At 45.9% G+C, this 21,236-nt stretch overlaps 1 protein-coding gene across 1 annotated transcript in view; it reads right to left on the bottom strand.

Moving 5' to 3' along the window:
• ATRN (attractin) overlaps window positions 1-21,236 on the bottom strand; it is a 150,346-nt gene that overhangs the window by 32,990 nt on the left and 96,120 nt on the right. The window contains exons 25-26 of the mRNA XM_064151189.1: window positions 17,869-17,930; window positions 6,048-6,126 (exon numbers count right to left, since the gene is read on the bottom strand). Coding sequence (XP_064007259.1) covers window positions 6,048-6,126; window positions 17,869-17,930 — 141 coding nt within the window. The remainder of the gene's footprint in view (window positions 1-6,047; window positions 6,127-17,868; window positions 17,931-21,236) is intronic.

The following is a 21,236-nucleotide window of genomic DNA, read 5'->3' as shown; positions in this document are numbered from 1 at the left end:
GCTCAGAGGTAGACCTGCTGGAAAGGAGCTCGGTGGAAAAGGACCATCAAGTCCCTGTGGACAGCAAGCTGCCCATGAGTTAGCAGTGTGCCCTTGTGGCCAAGGCCAATGATCCAACAGAGGCTGTGTAGCTAAAGGAAGAGCCTGGGGCATCTCTGTGAGGAGTAAAGGCTGAGAGCCCTGGGGCTGTGAAGCCTGGAGAAGAGGAGCCCCAGAGGGAATCTGATCAATGCTCAGAGAACTAAGGAGTCAGGGGCAAGAGGATAGGGCTGGGCTCTTGTCAGTGGTGCCCACTGACAGGACAAGATAAGATAGACACAAACTGAAATGCAGAAATTCCATTTAAATATAAGGAAAAAATCTTTCTTTTGAGGGTAGCCGAGCGCAGAAGCAGACAGGCTGTGGAGTGTCCTTGTCTGGAGAGATTCCGAACCCACCTGGCCACTGTGATCCTGGGCAAGCTGGACTAGACGATGTCCAGAGGTCGCTTCTAACCCCAGCACGCAGGGATTCTGTGACTCTGGACTGGTTACACAGAGCACTGTGCTGCTCTCACTACTCTGCTCACCAAAGCAGGAACTGAGAACTGATGTACAGTTAATAACTCACCCCAGCCAGTGCCCTTTCAGTCTACTGTCCAGGGAGTAGTTACTTTGGGAAGTAAACTCACATTAACTGTTTAAAAAATATAGACAGGCTTGCATTTCACACTGCAGTGAGACAACCAAGTATGCCAACCATGGAATTCAGACCTCTAGAAGCTACCTGCTTGCCATGATTTCTCATTCCTCCATTTGTGTTGTCTCCACAAATCACAGCACTTAGAAGTTAATGTTTGCTTCTCCACTGAGGGACACGGGGTGCTGCTGGTGCTATCAAGCCAGACCCACATAACAAAGGACTACTGGGAGCCTGGAGCACGCAGTAGCAAATTTTGGCACCAACACACATCATTTCTTACAAGTCTTACAAAGCACCTGGGATTGCCCCAGTCTAGGGTTATTTTCACAACCTTAATGGAGGGCTGCTCTGACTAAGCTGATCTAGTTGAAGATGTCCCTCCTCTCTGCTGGGGAGGTTGGACTAGAGGACCCTTAAAGGTCTATCTCAACCCAGACCATTCTGCGATTCTGATTTCTGCACTGCCAAAGATTTTAGACAGCAATAAAGACACTGATTTAAAAATTACAGTCTGGAAATATTCCAGTCTTGAATCTTTTTCTTCAACAAAGGATGCCCTTAATCACAGTCTGAGAGAGGAGGTACAAGAGATTAATGAAATCCTAACAGGTGAGAGCAAGAAAGGGAAGCACACGAAGGCAGAGCAATAAATAATTCTCAGCTCGCATCTCTTGGAAAGCCTTTGCTGCAAAAAGGAACACAGAAAGCCACCTGCCTAAATGGTATTCAGTGATCATGGATGCTCCAGGGGAGGATGCCAGTGAAAAAAAAAAGTACTGATACATTTAGAACACATTTGGGAGGTAAAAAAAGGTTTCAGCAATGAGGTCAGGAAGGAGAAGGATAATCTCTGCAGTAAATCAATACACAAAACTCATCCTGAATAAACTGGGCAGTGCACCAAGTAACAGTGTTCAGCACTGGATAGTGTTGGCAAGAGAGGAAGAGAAATCCAGACAAGGGCCTATATGCTGAGGGTGGAATTCAGCTCTAGATGCCCAAATTCAGTTATCCTGTAAGTGCTTGGTCTTGGTGCTTGCAACACATTCCACTAGGGCATGGAGAGTGACCCAGCTGACCCTCCTGCAGCCAGTCACCCCAGGCTGGCCAGATCACTACCTGTGCTCTATTTGCTGCAAAGGCTAAGAGCAGCTTTTCTTGCTCCAAGGGGTGGAGAAGCAGCAGGCTGAGGGTGAAGAAAACAGGGATATGGATGCCAGAATAAACAACAGGAGAGGAAATTCACAACAGCAAATGAGCACATGAAATTTCCAGAGCCAGCCTCATGCTCTGTGCATTACTCTCCGTTATCACCTTGACACATTTAAGTGTCATGTTCTCAAGACAAGACAGAAAGGTTTCCTGTCCCTGTTTCCTAATATCATTCACCTTGTCTTAAGCCTCCTATAAAAACTGCCTTTTTATTTCCATTTTCCCTCTTTAAGACATCTTGAAGATACTTAAACTTTGTGCTCACTGGAGAGAGAATAAACAGACAATTTACAATCCCATCTCCTCCATGCCTGATATGACACAAATTGTTCCCATGATTACTTCAGACCAAGTTTTATACTCTGCAAGCCCTGAACTTTTGCTCAGTGCTCCAGACTCATTCTCCTACAACTACATATTTGCTACACCAAGTTTGCATACCCCAAAGTCCTTCTTAGCCTTAAGGCTCAGGAACATCAGCACGGACATGTGGCAAGCACATAGTTCAAAAGGGCTGGCTGCAGCAAGGACAAAAGGAGTCAGGAGAACCTCAGGTGCTGCTGCAGGTTCTGGCCCTGTGCACACTTCCCAGGAAGGTGCAGTGCAAACGCTGCTGCTCTGTTTGGCTAAGCTGATCGCCCAAGCACAGCTGTACAACTTCTCCCTGCAGTTTCCAAGCAATAAGTCTGACTAATTCTGACTGCCAGACCTTTCAGCACGCTCCCTTTTTCTGTCCTATACGTATCTCAGATTAAGCTTCAGCTATCAACTTTTCACCCTGCACTGTGATAAGGAGTCAGGCACTTGCTGTGCTTATATTGGAAGCAGAAGTGATGGATAGCTGGGAATTACCAGCAGATTGCATTATATTTTACTTACTTTTGGGTTATGATTAGAGAACAGGCACAGAATTACTGCAGCACAACCCATAGGAGACAGGCAACTGTAACTTGCCTACTTCTAAAAGCAGCCCAAAGCAGAAAAAGACCTTCCTCCTAGGGCTCAGCGCACAGTAATGTAAAGCTTACAATATGCTGTCTGAATCAGATGTCCTGTCAGTGTTGCTTGATTATCTTTCCTTGCACCCTGCCTCTAAATTGTCATGTGGTGGAAGAAGGTGGAGGAGGTGGTTTCAAGGTGGTTTGTAAAGCTGCTGAGGGGCCTGGAGCAGCTCTGTGAGGAGCAAAGGCTGAGAGCACTGTGGCTAAGCCTGGAGAAGACTGAGAGGATCTGATCAATGCTCAGCAAGAGCTAAAGGGCAGAGGAAGAGGCTGGGCCCAGACTCTTTTCAGTGGTGTCCAGTGACAGGACAACAGGCAATGAGCACAAACTGGAACCCAGGAGGTTCCATCTGAGCAGGAGGATAAACTTCTTTGGTGTGAGGGTGGCAGAGCCCTGGAACAGGCTGCCCAGAGTGGTGGTGGAGTCTACTTCTCTGGAGAGATTCCAGCCCCACCTGCATATTGTGACCCTGGGCAAGTTGCTGTGGGTGCCCTGCTTTAGCAGAGGGCTGGACTGGATGATCTCCAGAGGTCCCTTCCAGCCCTAACCATTCTGTGACTCTGTGATTCCAACAACTGCAGGAGCAGTTTATGAGGGTAAGCAATAAAACACAATCTGCAAACTTTGTGACACAAAACTCCCCTGAGGGTACTGGAGAAAACCAAGGAGAGCAGCCACCCCCAAAGGAAGGAAGAAAACAAATCTGAAAGTCACATGCTTCAAAATCCTCTGAGCAAGAGATGAGTAAACCTGTGTACATTTAAAACTTGCAGTACTGCATTATCTCATCCAGTAACGGCCAAAGAGAGCCTTGCTAGGATTTCTGGGGAATCTCTATGAAAAAATATAACTCTGCAAGCTATAAATTCATCTTACTACCAACAAGTCAGAGTTCCTGCTTCTGGAGCCAGCCATATCTAACCATGGCTCAAGTTTTACAAGGATTTCTGACAAAAGAGGAAGGGAACAGCAGAGAACTGTGAGCTACAAGACAGTCACAAATAACAGCCAAAGCCAGGAATTTGTCAGGCAGAACACACACATGTATAGGGAATTTGGACCCTGGCATGCCAGTGGGCTGCTGCTACACCAGCTTGGCTGTTTTTTAACTTGAAACATGCAGCAAACTGAAAGTAATTGAATTTCTGGAGCTATTTTTCATTTGGGCAATTGCTGAAGTATTTTAACTGAGCTCCAAAGCACAGAATTTACTTCTCAGTCTATATTCCTTATACTTTCCTAGATAACTTGAAGCCCAGGAGCCACCAGGGAATGTTACACCGACTCCAGCTTATTTTCTTGCCAGGAAAGAGAGAAGGAAAAATCAGCCACCCCAGTAAAAAATTATCTACCTTCAGAGAGTACAGGAAACCTCAAAGACTGAAATGATTTCAAAGATTAAGGGTTATCTGCTTGAAAACTGCTGATTAGATTATGCATTTCAATTCACAAGGAAGAGCAAAAACAGCTGAAGCAGAAAGGGGATGAAGGGGAGAAGAGTTATCAGGCATCAGCCTGCTGTATTACAAGAAAGGTGATCCTCAGATAGAGCACATTGATACTATTCCCATTTCTGCACTGGGAAGTAGATTTTTGGATATGCAGACATTGGCACTTGCACAGAATTGCAGCACTGTAAAAATTAATCCCCAGAAGGGTGGTGATCAGCTATAATGCAGGAATAAACCACCCTTGAATGGAACAGTGACATGGCTGGGGTGCCTCTGGCTGCCAAGAGCTTCATCCCAGCAAGAGAGCAGGAAGGGAAGTCTATGGAAAAGGGCAGATTTCACCCTGAGGTTCAAAAGCAGGGGACAAATACAAGCCAATCCTTAGAGAAAAATACCTGATTTCAGGTGTCAATGTACAGACACTCACACAGAACATGCAAATGGGCTCACCTGAACCAAGTTTGGCTGCTGTCTTCTTGTGGGCAAGAAACAGACTGCACAAGACAAAGCCCCTAAAAAGAATCCCAGGTGCAGCTCAGCCTAACCTCTGCTCTGTTTCTACCTTACACAGGACTCTGCCTTCCATGCTGTCAGCACTTAGTACAGCAAGAGGACCCCAGAACATGTGGTCACACAGGACTTGGTGCTCTGCTAGACACTGGTACAGTATCAGAGGTGTTTGAGCATAGCCGCAGAAGGGCAGTGAAGACAGTGGAGGGTCTGGAGCATAAGGCCTGTGAAGAAGGACTTGGGGTTGCTCAGTCTGGAGAAAAAGAGGCTTGGGGCAGAACTTCTGGCTCTTCACAACTCCCTGACAGGAGGTTGGAGCCAGGTGGGGGATTGGTTTCTTTTCCAAGGAACAAACAATAGGATAAGAGGGAATGTTTAGGTCAGGCAGGAGGAAAAATTTTCTTCCCCGAAAAGGTTATCAAGGCCTGGCCCAGGCTGCCCTGGGCAGTGGTAGAGGCCCCATACCTGGAGGGATGGAAAAGCTGTATAGCTGTGATGCTGACAGACACCGTTTAGCAGTGACCTGGCAGTGCCAGGTTAAGATTTGGACTTGATGATCTTAAAGGTCTCTTCTATCTACAACAATTCTTGGGGGTGGAAGGCACAAAGGTTTTTGTATACTGCAAGCAAGAAAAAGTCTGGGAGCTGGTATGGTGTATGCCTCGTTGAAGGACTGGAAGTTGCCTTTTCAACCAGTACGCCACAGCTCTTCAAGCTGTGGGTGGCTTCTCCCACCTTTCTCTTATGCTACTGTGCCCCAGGGAATTAAAAACCCACCTCTCCAGGAGCTTTTAATTTGAAAATGAGGATTAGCCTTTTTTAACAGATTAAAGGGGGAGCTAATGCCATTCAGAGGCTCAGTGCTGAAATGTTCTCTTTTGAACCAGATGTAAAGAATCCTTTCATTTGGGGGAGGCTGTATGTATGCCTGTCCAGAACCCAAGTTCTGGAACTCAGGACCTCACCCCCCATTTTTTTGTCCTTCACCGAAACTGCAGCATCAGGATACTAAAATAGCATCATCTGTCAGTGAAACTGTAGTGGAAAGTACACTGTTATAAATCCCCAAACAGAGGCATTTATAGATTAGTGGAGCTTATCCTCATCTGAAGGTTAATGCTATGCATTTGTGAATAAATACAACTATAAAAAAGCCATTGAAGAGGTAGCACTCGGCTCTGCCATCCCAACCTCTCTGCGGCGCGATGCCCAGCAACTTTGTTTAATCTTCCAAACCACAGCTGCCACCAGGAGCAAAGACAGGAAACAACTGTGGAGGGAAAAAGAAAGAGAAATATCTTATTGACCTTGTTCATCATGTAATGGCAGCTGAGAAACTCAAGCAAGTCAAAAAAAGTCAACTGTAAGTTCCTAGAATTCTTAGAGGTACTTTGAGGAGAGATAATAGAGCAGAGCAAAGCACCTGGCACAGTTCAGTGCTTGTGACACCCAGTGAGGAGTGATACACATTTGTCTGCTGAGAAAACTGTGCCACTGGTACCTCTTCAACCTCCTTATCCATCCCCTAATTTTCACCAGAAAAATCAAAACAGTAAGACCCAAGGATTTAATCACCCTGGAAAAGTCAGCATTGGCTGTCTTGGGAGGTATTTCAAGGGAGAGGATAACCCAAGAGAGTGAAAGGAAGAGAGAAAATAGATGATTTTTTCTCTCCCAAATGACAAAACTAAGATAAAGCATAGGGGAGCTGTATTCTTTCCAACTGGCTGCTGCAGAACTACAGACATTTCTTGATTTCCCCAAATCTATACTGCTTTCCTTCATTCTGAAGAGGAGAAAAGGCTGAGCAGATTTATCAACACTAGAGAGAGAATGCAAAGGAGCAGATTTAACAAAAAGCAGTTAAAATAATAAAAAGAATAATAAAAGTCAACTTTATCAACAGTTATGATCTTATCACATTGAATACTTAATGAGCAACTCCAAGGCACACAGGCTTGCAAGATTAACATTTTGCCTTTCATACATCTGAACCCCAGTGAAAGCCTCTCCTCAAGTGTTGTGACGATGTGTAGGAGAAAGTGGCTCCAGACCTCCCTCCCCATGCTCTAGTGGATATTTAGAGAGAGTGTTTAAAAGATGATGAACCAAAACAGATGATTTATTTCCTAGCACAAGGAGAAACTTCTTTGCTGGGAGGGTGCCAGAGCCCTGGAGCATGCTGCCCAGAGAGGCTGTAGAGACTCTACCTCTGGAGAGATTCCATCCCTACCTGGACACTGTGATCCTGGGTAATGTAATCTGGAGACCCTGCCTTAGCAGAGGAGCTGGGCTAGATGATCTCCAGAGGTCCCCTCCAACCCAAATTGTGCTAGGATTCTGTCTCCCTGGGCAGGCTGTGCCCCACTGGAGACTCACAACCAAGCAGGAATGACTGTATCCAGTTCTGGGCCCCTCAATTCAAGAAAGATGTTGAGGTGCTGGAACATGTCCAGAGAAGGGCAACAAAGCTGGTGAAGGGCCTGGAACACAAATCCTATGAGGAGAGGCTGAGGGAGCTGGGCCTGTTTAGCCTGGAGAAGAGGAGGCTCAGGGGTGATCTTATTACTGTCTACAACTACCTGAAGGGACATTGTAGCCAGGTGGGGGGTGGCCTCTTCTCCCAGGTAACCAGCAATAGAACAAGGGGACATGGTCTCAAGTTGTGCCAGGGTAGGTATAGGCTGGATATTAGGAAGAAGTTCTTCACAGAGAGAGTGATTTGCCATTGGAATGGGCTGCCCAGGGAGGTGGTGGAGGCACCGTCCCTGGGGGTCTTCAAGAAAAGCCTGGATGAGGCACTTAGTGCCATGGTCTAGTTGATTGGATAGGGCTGGGGGATAGGTTGGACTGGATGATCTTGGAGGTCTCTTCCAACCTGGTTGATTCTATGATTCTATGACTGCAGTGGGAGAAAGACTCAGCACTCCCTCTTTCAGGAACAGGCTCAGCTCTGCTCAATCCTTTTAGGAGATCTTCAAACTTCCTTTTCACAGAATCACAGAGCCTAAGAGCACTGTGGTTTGCACTGTACTCTTACACCCAGTTCACTCAAATGTCCATGTCCCTGATGATGACCTCTTCTACTTGAACAGGAAGCCACAGTTGCAGTGCTGACTGACAAAGCACTCCTGATGGGTAGCATCTCAGCCACCAGGTGCAGGGCAACAGCAGTAGTGTGGCCAGCTGCACTAGTGCAGCGACCACCTCCTTGCCCTTGGCACTGGTGGGGCAACACCTTGAACACCATATCCTACGAGAAGGGCACTGAGGTTGTGGAGCATGTCCAAAGAAGCACAAACTGGTGATGGATCTAGAGCAGAAGTCTTGTGAGGAGCAGCTGAGGGGACTGGGGTTATTCATCCTGGAGAAAAGGAGGCTGAATCTTCTGTCTCTACAACTCCCTGAAAGGAAGCTGAGGCTAGGAAGGGCTTGGTCTCTTCTCCCAAGGAACAAGCAGTAAGACAAGAAGAAAAGGTCTCCATTTGTTCCAGGGAAGGTTTAGGTTGGACATTAGGAACAATTTCTTCCCCACAAGGGCTGTCCAGCCCCGGACCAGGCTGCCCAAGGGAGTGGTGGAGGCCCCATCCCTGCAGGGAATGAAAAGCCATGGAGATGTGGTGCTGAAGGACACTGTCTAGTTGTGACACATGGGCACCATGTGATGCACCCTCATTATTTTTTGAGCTCAGATATGCACAGAAATGTGTTTTACTATCCTGTAGTAGATGCTATTAAAAGATTTGCACTTGCATGACTGCAGCATTAAAACATCTGCACAGCTTTTACAGACTCCTATGGAGCTTATTTCTTGACGAATTCAGGCAGGATCACAGGGAGATTTGTTTGGCCTTTTGCATTTTAAGAGGTCCACATTCCAAATCACTTCCCCCACGCTTTCTCTAAATATTAAAATCTGACATTATTTCACTGCAAGAGCCTGCCCCTTCTCCTGCAAACACTAATAGTCCAGACAGGCAGTTTTAATGGCTGCTTTATTTTCCTTTTGGAGAGGTACTGGATTATTACTGACTTCTGCAGTAAAAAAAACACTGTGCCACCATTAAGGTAAAGAGTATACATTAAATCTTTAGTGCCTGTTTTGGTAAGGAACATGCATTATTGATGACTGAGGACTTCATACCTTCAGCTTTCACCTCCTCTCTTGAAGCTCCCTGCCTGCACCAAGCAGCAGCAGCCCACCCATGGCAGCTGGGAGCAGGATCTCTCTCCTAGGCAGGGTCACGTTTACATCAGATGGACTTTTGTTCATGCCACACTTGAACAGGCAGGAGTGAGTGATGGACTAGCAAAATTCTTGAGTGCCTACATTTGTCTTGGGACTTCCTCTAGGCATGAATACTACCACACTTACTCAAAGGCTTTGGTGAACTGGTTTGCTTCTTTTAAACACCCTTTTTCCTTAAGGAAACATAAAGCAACATTTACTTTCTCCCTGAGACCCAAAGAGCTAAACACCAGTAACCTCCACAGTGAGAGTGGGGAGACACTGGAACAGCTTGTCCAGGGAGCCTGTGGATGTCCCCTCCCTGAAGTGTTCAAGGTCTTGAGCAACCTGGGCTAGTGGAAGGTGCCCCTGACAATGCTAGGGAGGTTGAAACTAGGTGGTCTTTAAGGTCCCTTCCAACCCAACCCATTCTCTGAATCTCTCCATGCCAAACCAGCACAGCCAAACATGAGCTGGTCTGTGCTCTGCTGTGTTCTCAGTAAAATGTTAACATCACTGTACAAACTCAAGGTAGAAATAAAACCAAACCTTGAAGAATCATAGAATCAACCAGGTTGGAAGAGACCTCCAAGATCATCCAGTCCAACCTAGCACCCAGCCCTATCAACTAGACCATGGCACTAAGTGCCTCATCCAGGCTTTTCTTGAACACCTCCAAGGATGGTGACTCCACCTCCCTGGGCAGCCCATTCCTATGCCAATCACTCTCTCTGTGAAGAACTTCCTCCTAACATCCAGTCTATACCTCCCCTGGCACAACTTAAGACTGCATCCCCTTGTTCTGTTGCTGGTTTCCTGGGAGAAGAGACCAACCCCACCTGAAAGCAGCAGAAAAGTGTTCCTGGCTCCATGTTTCATGCAACCATGAAAATGACAACATTCAAAACCTCTGCAGGAGTGCCCAGAACATGCTGCCTAAGCACAGCACCTGCCAGGCCATGACCTTGATGTCAGGACTCCAGTGAGAAGTTTCATCTCAGGATAAAGCTTTTTGCATGCATGTCATGGGCAGTAGCTACTGCCATGGCTATTCCACATCTCCCTCCTTGATACCCCTTTATCTGGGGAGAGGAGATGGAAATCCAGAGGGCAAAAGTAAAAAACCAGATGCTTCATCAGCCCCCAGCACCCATTTCAGGGATTTACCTTCACGAGGAGTTTTTCAGGTCAAGCTCAGAGATGAAAGCTGCTTTGTGCTGTGCACAACCAGCACAGTCAATGCAATCTCCACCTCTTTGCAGGTGACCCTTACAGGACATGTGTGCTCCATGGATCTAACAGACAGCACCAGAAACACACATGCTGAACTGAAGGCACATGCCAAAGCTTCTTTGCAGGAAAAGGTTGTCCTCAGTAAGTTGGAAGAGTAGGTCTGGACCTCCTCTGTTTCAGTTGGTTTAAAATCAGCATGTCCCTACAGATTCATTTACTCCCTTGGGAAGAACGCCAGAGTAGAGAACCAGAGGATCATGATTACCCTTACATTAAATCCCCTTCCCAAAATGCAGCATTGCACATGTCTGTGCACACCAAGAGCCTCTCTCAGTTCTCTGCCCTGCCTCGCTCTGGCACGTCAGCCAGGACCTTCTGAAGAGAGCACAGGGAGAAATGAACAATGAAGGACCAACAATTCCTCCTTGCCACGGCCCCCTGTGTCTCAGAGGAACAGCACCATACATCTTGGGATTGTCACAAGGAGGCAGCAAACACCCACGGAAGCCAGAAAATGACTGAGAAAACTCTTTTCTTCCTTGCACTACAACCCCTTGGCAGCACCTGGGGAGGAATAAAGGGCAGTGCCTGCTTGCTGGGCTGGGGTCACCATCTGCTGGAAGAGCCCTGAGGATAGAGTGAAGTCAAGATCTATCTACTGGGTTTTTGCTCAGCCTAAACCACTCTGAAGTAAGTTGAGAAGATCTGTCCTCATATCAGAAGCTTTGCAAAAGCCTTTTTTCCATACCTTCTCTTTCCCCCATTGCTCTAATAATAACAACTCTAAGACTACAGTGGGTTAACAGAGGCAATGCTGAACACACCCAGAAGGATGTTTCAAGCATTAATTGTTAGCTGGTAGCTGCACCGCAGGGCATTCCCCCGTGGCAGGAAACCCTGAAACCACACTCCCTGCCTGGTCAGACTGCACACTCCAAGCTCCTCTTCATAGCAGAGATGATTTTCTTTCCACTCAAGGTATCCTTAAAGATCTTTCTCATTTTGAAATAGCTGGAAAACTTCATCAGCACTTTGATATGAAGCATCCCTCTGCTGCATTAGGGCCCAATTATTAAACTCTCCTACCACATTTGTCAGCATCACAACTGCTAGTAAAAAAATGGCACATTTAAAAGCCAAAATATACAGCAGCTTCAATACTGCTATGCTTTAACATCTATAGGTCAGTTAATGATTTCAGAAAGCACTGTGATGATTACTAGAAACACATCCCAAATTACTTTGATGAATTGGAAGCTATCTAAAGTGCTATTTGAAAGTAAATTTTAATATGCTGGAGAGTTACAGGACATGTTTTCTAAGTACTCCATGCATTAAAGCTCAAAATAATTGGAACAAGGCCATAACACTGAAGGTTTGCATAGTTGGCTCTTGGTAGCACATCTACCTGCAGCCAGCAGCTCTGATCTACAGATGGGTGACCTCATCCTCCTGCTGCAGACGACAGCAAGGTTTGACATTCACAGAAGTACTGAATTGTTTTGCTTGGAAGTGATCTTTAAGACCATCAAATCAAACCATTAACCTAAGCTCATGTCCCTTAGCATCACACTTCTTCCACAGCTTTTAAATCCATCAAGGGATAGGGACTCTACTACTGCCCTGGGCAGCCCAGGTCAGAGCTTAACCACCATTTTACAATGACATTTTTGTTCATGTCCAACTTAAACCTCCCTGGCACAACTTGAGGCTGTTAACTCTTGTCCTATTGCTTGTTCTCTGGGAGAAGAGGCCAGCCCCTTTGACGGACTTGTAGAGAGCCAGAAGGTCTCCCCTCAGCCTCCTCTTCCCCAGGCTGAACACCCCTAGTTCCCTCAGCTGCTCTCACAAGACTTCTGCTCTAGACCCTTCACCAGCTTGGCTGTGCTTCTTAGGACATGCTGCAGCACCTCGATGTCCTTCTTGGAGGGGCTCAAAACTGAACTCAGTGTTGGAGATGCCTTCTCACCAGTGCCATGCAGAGGTAGACAATCTCTTCCCCAGCCAACATGCCACAGCTCATGTTGTCTGCAGCAGGTGATGCTCCCCTCTTGTCTGTTTTAAAACCTACTCCCTGGCTGGCATCACCAGTCAGACATCCAGCAACATGGTGGAAAGCTCCATAAACACAAAGCCAGGTTTGAGGGCTTTGGGGTAAGCGGGTATTAGTGTATTTGCCTTTGGTTGGTTGGGTTTGAATTGGTTTAATTTTGCCTTTTAGGGTTCTGATTTGCAAGTCCTATGCTACCACAAAGGGCAGAACATTAAATAAGGGGAAAAAAATAATCCTGCAGGTACAAAAGATGAAGCTTCAAGTAAGCACACCAAGAATCATGCGATACACACAAAAAAACAGTGGGTATCACTGCCATTCTGACACATGTTTCAAACTCTCTTCTCTCATGCTACCTTGATCCTGACAGGAGAAAGCTTCTCCAAAGGATGTCTGAGTAGGCTGCAGCTAAGAGTAGGAATGGGGTTGGCCTTGAAGACTCCTTCCACTCTCAGTTCTCCTTTTGTGTAGTCTGCACTAGCTTGGGTCATCTTGCCAACTTCTGAGAAACACCCCAGTGAGTCATGGGCTGTGGAGAGCTATGTGGCTCACACTGAAGTGGATCCTGTGTCTGGTAACTGAACTGCTCTTCGGTGTCAGTCAGCTGTGCTGTGCCAATAGCAGCTTCAACCCACCACACAGAAACCTAAATCACAGGATCAAAGCCATCAACTAATTACTCAATAAAGACTCAGAAACCCAAAGTGCTTCTATTACACCTCAAACCACTGTGATGTCACAAGAGGCTTTTAAAAAGCATATATAGTTACGAGTAATGATGAGACTAATTAATGGAGGAAAGACCAAAGGCCCTCACTGCTCTGGTCTGTAACAAAATAAAGGGCCATAAAGACCACGTGGGAAGAAAGAAACCATCAATGCTAAACTGATAAACTACTTCATCTTGTGAGAAATAATGTGAAGGTATTCCCAAGTCCTTCCTTTTTCTACAGGGAAAAAAGAAGAGAGAGATTCAGACTATATTTTATGCACTTAGTTAGAGATGCCATTTGTGCTGCAGAAAGAAACAACTTAATAAGCAAAGAGAGTAAATCAAATATCTGCAGCACACTCCAGATTTGAATTACTGTTCCCAGTCCATGCAAACACTGGGAAGTCCTCACAGCCAGAAGAACAACACACAGCACAAGGAACATCTGCCTGACTGCTGTACCAAGTCAGCCACTGCTCCCTCCAAAGCTTTTCAGTCCAGTGATTTGCATCAAACTAAGTGTACATTATTTGACACTCAGACCTTCACATGAGGTTTCCTGAGCTGCCAGGAAAACGCAGAACTGGCAAGGTTTGCCTTACCCCCATTGCTTTCATCATCACTGTAGGACTACAGTGGGACTGGAGAGGCAGTGCTGAGCACGCTGAGGAGGACATTTGAAGGGTAAATATGAAAGACAAGACAGACAGCAGCTAAGAAATGAGGCGAGCTATGCATGTGAGGACACAACTGAAGGCAGGCATCAGAGGCCTGTGGTAGATCAGTGCAAGGAAGCTGAGGGTAAGATGATCCTTTAGAATCACAGACTGGTTTGGGCTGGAAGAGATCTTTGAAGCTCATCGAGGCCAACCCCTCTGCAGCCAGCAGGGATGTTTGTGACTACTGCAGGTTGCTCACAGCCCTCTCCGACCTGACCTGGAATGGTTCCAGGGATGGGGCACCTGCCACCTCTCTGGACCAGGGTCTCACCACCTTCATAGGGTAAAATATTTCTTCCTTCCCTCTAGTCTGAATCTCTCTCTTTCAGTTTAAAACTATCACCTCTTGTCCTGTTGCCAAAGGCTCTAGATCTGTTCCCATCTTTCTTATAGGCCCCCTTCAATCACTAGAAGGCTACAATAAGGTCTCCCCAGAGCCTTCTCCAGACTAAGATGATTATTTTTAACAAAACCTGTGATTCCCATTTGCAGTCTCACACCCACAAATGCCAAATATATTGGCCAGCTGCTCTGGCCACCATCACTTGCATCTCAAAGAGGACAAGGGATGTTGGCTGTCAGGTCCTCACCACATCTCCTGGCTCCCTGCCTGGAGACAGCCAACCTGCTTATAGGTCTTTTATACCCTGCAGGGCTCAAAAGCTACTTAGGCAGGAAGCTCTGGCTTCAGTTGTGGTCACTTCACACTGCAGACATTTCAGGGAAGTTTGTTGGTCCCTGCCCCCACCTGCTCATTTCGAGGTTTTTATGGCTGGGAAGAGGAACAGCAGCAGTGATGTGCTGTGACCCTCCTACCACTCTCCTAGTTTTGGAGCAAGAGCTCTCCTGACTACATGCATGAACCACAGATGTACTTTTTGGTTTGCAGTGCAAGAATCACTGGTGAGCAGCACCAGTGTAGGCTGCCAGAGGTTTTCACACCTTGTGTATGCAGAAGCACACTGGTGAGCTGCCTATTGCCAGGAGGTGTGGTGGCAGCCACAGAGGAAGCAGACATGCTAACAAAATGTTTCCTATTGACTGCCAAAACAGGTCAAATGACCTCCTGAAAGACAACAGCAAGGTTTATAAATTAAAGACCTCTGCTACAGAAAGCAGAGGAGGAAACAGGAAAAAAGCCACAATTTGCTTACAGTTGATTTAACTCTGTAAAGGTTAACAATGGTCAAGAAATTATTTCTGCTGCAGCTCCCATTCTAATGCAGCATTAATGACAGCATAACTTCACCCTTCCACCCAGCCCTTACACAGTGACATTTACTTAGCTTAAAATGAGGCCTTAACGTGTTCTTAAATAAAAGAATACTAACACCCAGCCCCATGCCAGGCTGCCTGCTCAACACTGACTCCTGAAAGAGCTGCAGGAGCAGCCTGAGATATACAAGTGTGACCAGCAGGACCAGGACAGGGATTGTATCTCTGTACTCAGCACTGGTGAGGCCACAGTTTTGAACCACTTCCTCCAAGAATGACACTGAGGTGCTGGAGTCCTTCCAAAGAAGCACAACCAAGCTGGTAAAGGGTCTAGGGCACAAGTCTGGTGAGGAGCAGCTGCGGGTTCTGAGGTTGCTCACCCTGGAGAAGCGGTAGCTTAGGGGAGACCTCACTCTCTGCAAGTACCTGGAAGGAGGCTGAAGCCAGGTAGGGGTTGGTCTCTTCTCCCAGGGAACAAGCAATAGGACAGGAGGAAACAGCTTCAAGTTGTATCAGGGGAAGTTTAGATTGGTCATGAGGAACAACTTCTTCCTCAGAAGTGTTGTCAAGCCCTGGCCCAGGCTGTCCAGGGCAGCAGTGGAGAGATGAAAAGGATGTTTGAGTGAAAGTTGGCCTGTATCTCCAAGGTGGTTTTACCAACTGTCTTTAGGCTTTGCAGAAAGCATTTTCATTGCCTCTCTTTAATGTGAGACTTTCTAGCCAATCCTCTCCCATTAACACCACAGGGGGCTATCAGGCATTACTTATTTATGGTCTAAACTGGATCCAACTGTAATTATGAAATGCACCCTAGAGCATTGGAAATGCAAACGTTTCAATCGCTTCCCCTACAAACAGCAGAGATGGATCCTGCTGTTCTGACTCACTGGTTATTGAGTGAGTTATAGTGACTGCAAAAGGCAATACTGGGAGAGGAACTCAGCAGCAGTTACAGCTAAGGAAGGGAAGAATTTGTAATGCATTATAAATGCTTACTTGAAAAACACCAATAAAGTGTCTGCTCCTAAATACACATCTTCCTGTTCCTTGGGCATGTTAAACAACACAGCAGCGTAATAAGGAGACCCATGGGATAGCAGGGAAGGAGGAAGGAAAACTGCTGTTGGCTATCTTCAGTCTGCCTAACATGTCTCAGAATCTAGCCCACCCCCCTGCTAAAGCAGAGTCACCCAAGATCACAATATCCAGCTGGATTTGGAAGGAGACCCCACAGCTTCTCTGGGCAGCCTGCTCCAGGGCTCCAGCACCTCAAAGCAAAGAAGTTCTTTCCTACTGTTCAGACAGAACCTCCTGGTTCAGTTTGTGCTTGCTATCCCTTGACCTGCTGCTGGGCACTATTGAGAACAATCTGATCTCACCCTGTTGACCCTTTATAAGTTGCTAAGCACTGAGAAGACCTCCTCTGTTTTCTGCATTTCAGGCTTGTATTTTCAGCTGTGTATGCTCACTGATCTATCATGCACAAATCTTCTGCTTTGACCTGTCAGTATCTTCCAGTTAGAGAGCTAGAGGAGTCCCTCATATTGAAGAGTTCCAGACTCTCATATGCAGGTGGATCTGGGTCAGTAAAGACCTGATGGATAGGCTTTAAAGCCCAGATTACTCTTGTGCCACCAAAAAGGAACTGAAACCCAAGTGTTTTCCTATTCATCCTCCTTATAAGTAATTACCTTGTCACAAAAATATTTAGGGCAGACTCTGACCACGCTGGATTCAGCCTAACAACTGCTTAAGCCTGAACCTGGAGTAAACACTTGATCTGTATCAATGGCAGCAAGGTGGTGGTTCAAGCACGCTGTTTATGTGGGATTATATTAAAGCACACTCCACTCTGGAGCTGCTGCATACTTTAAAAAATAAATTACCCAAACCACTTGTCTGAAGGACCCATCTGGAGCTCCTTGCTTTAATTAAATTCAGCATGGAATCTAAAACAAGGTGTCCCACTGCTCATGTTAAAGTGGGTACAACGCTGCCTACTTTAAAAGAGGTTAGAGGACCTGCGGTGATGTTTACTCCAGATATATCCTCTCCTGAGGGAGTTCTTATCAATCAAGCATTGGTTTAGATTTGAGGACTGGTAACAGTTCCTCTCAACCAGAGCCTGAGACACGAGAACTGAAGCCTGGAAGAGCTGGCCTGTGGTGCTGGGAGGCAGGCATTTCATTTCTTTGCTAAGGCTACACTTTCTCAGCAGATGGAAGAGAAAACAAACACTGAAATTGTTTCTGTTGGTCCTAACTTCAGAGGACTCATCAGATCACTTCACACTAGGAAATTAACTTTTCCCAAGCAGTTCATGAAGGACAAAAGGGTATCTGGCTTCCAATGTACTGAAGTGTGTGCTTGTGTTCCACTTGACACGTTTTCAAAGCTCAATTTAAAACCAAAAGGTGTTACCCAAGGAGTCTGACATCAGTCCAAGGTTAACCCAGTTTGCAGTAAGCCCAGACCTAGCTCTTAGCAAAACCACTTCCTTCATTTCTGATGTGTGTCTGAGGGTGTGTGAATGCCTGCCCTGCTGTCAGCAGCCATTCTATCCAGGATGTGCTAACTCAGGCCATGACTTCACATCATTTTAAAGGCAGCTTCTTCACTTCAAAAAGCCTCCCCCACCTCCAACCTCTCCTTTTCCTTCAGGCACCAGACAAGATGCATTTGCAGACACTGACAGGCAATTTTCTTCACATATTTCCTAGTAAAATATTCCAAACAGCAGATTTCCATGTTCTAGGCTGTGATGTAAGACAGTACAGCCAAAAAAAAATGAAATGCTGCACTGAAGAACAGCACCTAGAGAAGAAACATTTAATATCTTAAATGGAAAGTACCTGAAAAATGTCACAAAGAACTGTACCAGGTCCATAAAGTTGCTGTGCTGTGAGAACGCAATCTGCAAAAGAAAAACAAATCTGATCAGTCAACTCACATCCAAGATGCACTGCTGCTGGGATCAGAAAAGTACAATGAAATAGGTATTTACTTAGTTAACACTGCTATGGGAAAAACTTGCAATATTCTGAGGGGAAAGAAAACAAACTGGAGCTTCATGTTCTGTCCTGTTAAATGATACAGCCATAGAGCCAAAAAGCATCTGAACAAGGAACAGCTCTCCCAGCGACATTTAAGGAATAGCCTCCAGCATACCTTAACTACCTTGGAGAGAAAAACAATTCAGAAAGTGAGAACACAAACATTTCACAGAGATCAGATTGGAGCACCTCTAATTATCGTGTCCACAGCAGCCCGAATACAACATCTAAAGGCTCAGGATGCAGGCTCCTACTCATTATTTACACACCAATGTCTCCTTGAATGAGTAACTTACAGCCAGAGCAGCAAAGAGGCACGAAAGGCAGAAGGTAACAGATGCTGCAAGGACAGCTACAGCATTCATCCTAACTCCCTCCCCTGCAACCCCCTCGAGCTGCATGGCAAAGTGAAACACAAGTGAGTATTCTGGACCAAAAAAAAAAAACAGAGGGAAGAAGAAAACAGGAAGGTGGGAGGTGGTGAGAGGGATATTGGACTGGGTGACCTTGGAGATGTCTTCCAACCTGGATAAAGTTAATCTTATCTAAAGAGAGGAGAAGACTAAGCTAAAAGTAAGGGAGCAGAGGGCAGGCAAGCCAGCAGCACAGCCCCTTCTGCAAGAGCAGGGCTCAGCAGCTTCTTCCCAGATACATCCTATTTCCTCTGACTGTCAGTCGCAGCACCGCAGCAGGCTATTAACTCTTTCATGAAGTAACTGAATGGATTTCAAAACATCACTTATACAATTCCAGAGCTATTAATTTCTCTTAAGGCATGATGTGCTCTTTTTTTTCTCCTTAATAAACTGCACGCTGTGGTGCCGTTAGCATGCACACAAATCTGCCCTCCCAGCAACAGTCACATTCCACAGATCATGAATAGACACTAAATGAGTTATTGCTTGGATTTCTGTTGCTCAAAAACACCTTCCATTACCATACTTGCTTTAAATAGTCATTGTAACTCACTGCAGAAGCTGAACAGACTAATTTTCTTATAAATATACTGAAATGCTCTTAAGCTGAAAGCTCCCTCACAGCTTCACTGAAAAGCTAACTTGAACCTGCAGATCAGATGCTTGTGATGCCCAGAAAAGACAAGAGAACAGTTTCCTGGTGATATTTTCTTCTTGTAAAGTGTTTCCCAATAGCTTTTTGATTAGAAAAAGTCAGTGAGTATGACTTCACTGTTCATTTTACCTCAGTGCATTGCAGCCGAGGTGGCTTCATACTCACAGAACTCTTCCACCTTAGCATGCAGAAAAACTTTTCACTGCAGAGGTGCTGGAGCACTGGAGCAGGCTACTCAGAGAGGTTGTGGAGTTTCCTTTTCAGGGCCTTTCAAGACCCATCCAAATCACAGGATGTTAGGGGTTGGAAGGGACCTAAAGAGATCATCAATTCCAATCCCCCTGCCAGAGCAGGACCATACAATCTAGCTCAGGTCACACAGGAATGCTGTAGAATCACCTCTCTTGCTCTGCTGACTACACTCCTCTTGGTGCATGACACTGCTAGCTCGTGGTGAGCTTCTCATCAGTCAACACACCCAAGTCGCTTTCTTCAGAACTACTCTCAACCCACTCTGCACCCAGCCCAGACGCAGGACCTTGCACAGGGACTTGCTGAACCTCATGCAGTTTTCACTGGGCTAGTCCGCTTCAGATGACCATTAGGACCAGTTTCTGTGATGGAAACCAGTAAGAACACACTCTGCTCATTTTGAGAGAGATTCTGTGGCACATTAATTAGACTGCAACCTTTACCAGAGAAGGACTCTGGTTGATGATACAAGAGTAGGGAAGAAAGAAAACAGAAGAGAAAACATCTCTCCTATTTCCCACCAAAGCACTACAAATGCTTCACCAGTGGTGCTGCTTCTGCTACCTGCTGGAGCTCTTCTCTTGCAAAGACCAGCTGAGGATCTGTTCCTCACACACAGCAACATAAATGCCTAGGTTGCTTTCTGCAATTTACTTTTCACAAGCTAAAAACACTATCTGCTATTAAACCTGACCAATTTATGTCACAGGCAATTTAGGATCATAATTGTTAATAGTTTGCTTACTTAGAGCTTAATTTCCCCTAATGTAATCTAGGGCTTAATTAATTCAGTTACATTAGGAAAAAAAGTTTGGTTAGAAATAGCTGTTAACAGAGACTTCATTCTGGGTACAGCAAAAATATGCTGCACATTCCTTAGCAGTACAGATTTTTAATTAAGTTTAGATGACAGTAGGAGATTCATTTACCCACTTGCAAAAAGCTAATTGTGCACCGAAGGAATCAGCAGGGTAACCACAGGAACCATCATCTATCTCCTGGTGAGGACTGGCAAAGCCTCCTCCCAAGTGCCAAGCAAAGCACCAGCTCAGCTGCAAAACCCAACCACCACTTTCATACCATACATGGCCTTCAAAGATGTTCTACACCACCTTCTCAGGAACAATGCTGTATCCTTAAGCAGTGCAGATCAAAACAGATCAGAAAATTAATTAGGTTAATTCCAATGAATATTCTAAAGCTTGTGTTTATCTGATCTGAAAAGGTACCTGAAAACAGCATAGAGCTTATCAGGCTTCCTCTAATGCCACATCAATGGAAAGATGAAAAAGCTCTGGCTGCTTTCCAGAGGAATAAAACTGGCTGCCTACATGGACTGATTAAATTGTGCCATTAAGAGCTTTGCTGTCTTTATCGTTTCTTTAGCATAAAATATTCAGCAGAGAGGAAAATTTGGCTACCTCTAACTAGCCAACAACATCTCAAAAGACACATGTCAAAGGAGTTAGTGGCAAAGTATTTGGCCACAAAACGTCCTGAGTAAAGGAAAACCAGTTTGAACTCAACTGACATTTCAGTAACAAACAGCATTTCAAACTGATTGAGCTTGGGATCTCCTGAGGAAGACCTGGGAGTGCTGGGTGACAAGAAGCACATGAGGGGCCAGCACCATCCACTCACAGCTCACACCCAGCCATGTGCTGGGCTGGCGCTAGCAGTGCGGGCAGGAGGGGCAGGGAGGGGATTCTGCCCCTCTGCTCAGACCTCAGCTGCAGTGCTGGAGGCAGCTCTGGAGTCCTCAGCACAGCACAGACATGGACCTGCTGGAGCAGGGGCAGAGGAGGCCACAGCAATGCTGGCAGGGCTGGAAGAGTTCTGCTGTG

The sequence above is a fragment of the Pogoniulus pusillus genome, chromosome 11 (assembly GCF_015220805.1).
Source record: "Pogoniulus pusillus isolate bPogPus1 chromosome 11, bPogPus1.pri, whole genome shotgun sequence".
NCBI classification, from domain to species: Eukaryota; Metazoa; Chordata; class Aves; order Piciformes; family Lybiidae; genus Pogoniulus; species Pogoniulus pusillus.
This window is presented reverse-complemented; position numbering and strand designations above follow the sequence as displayed.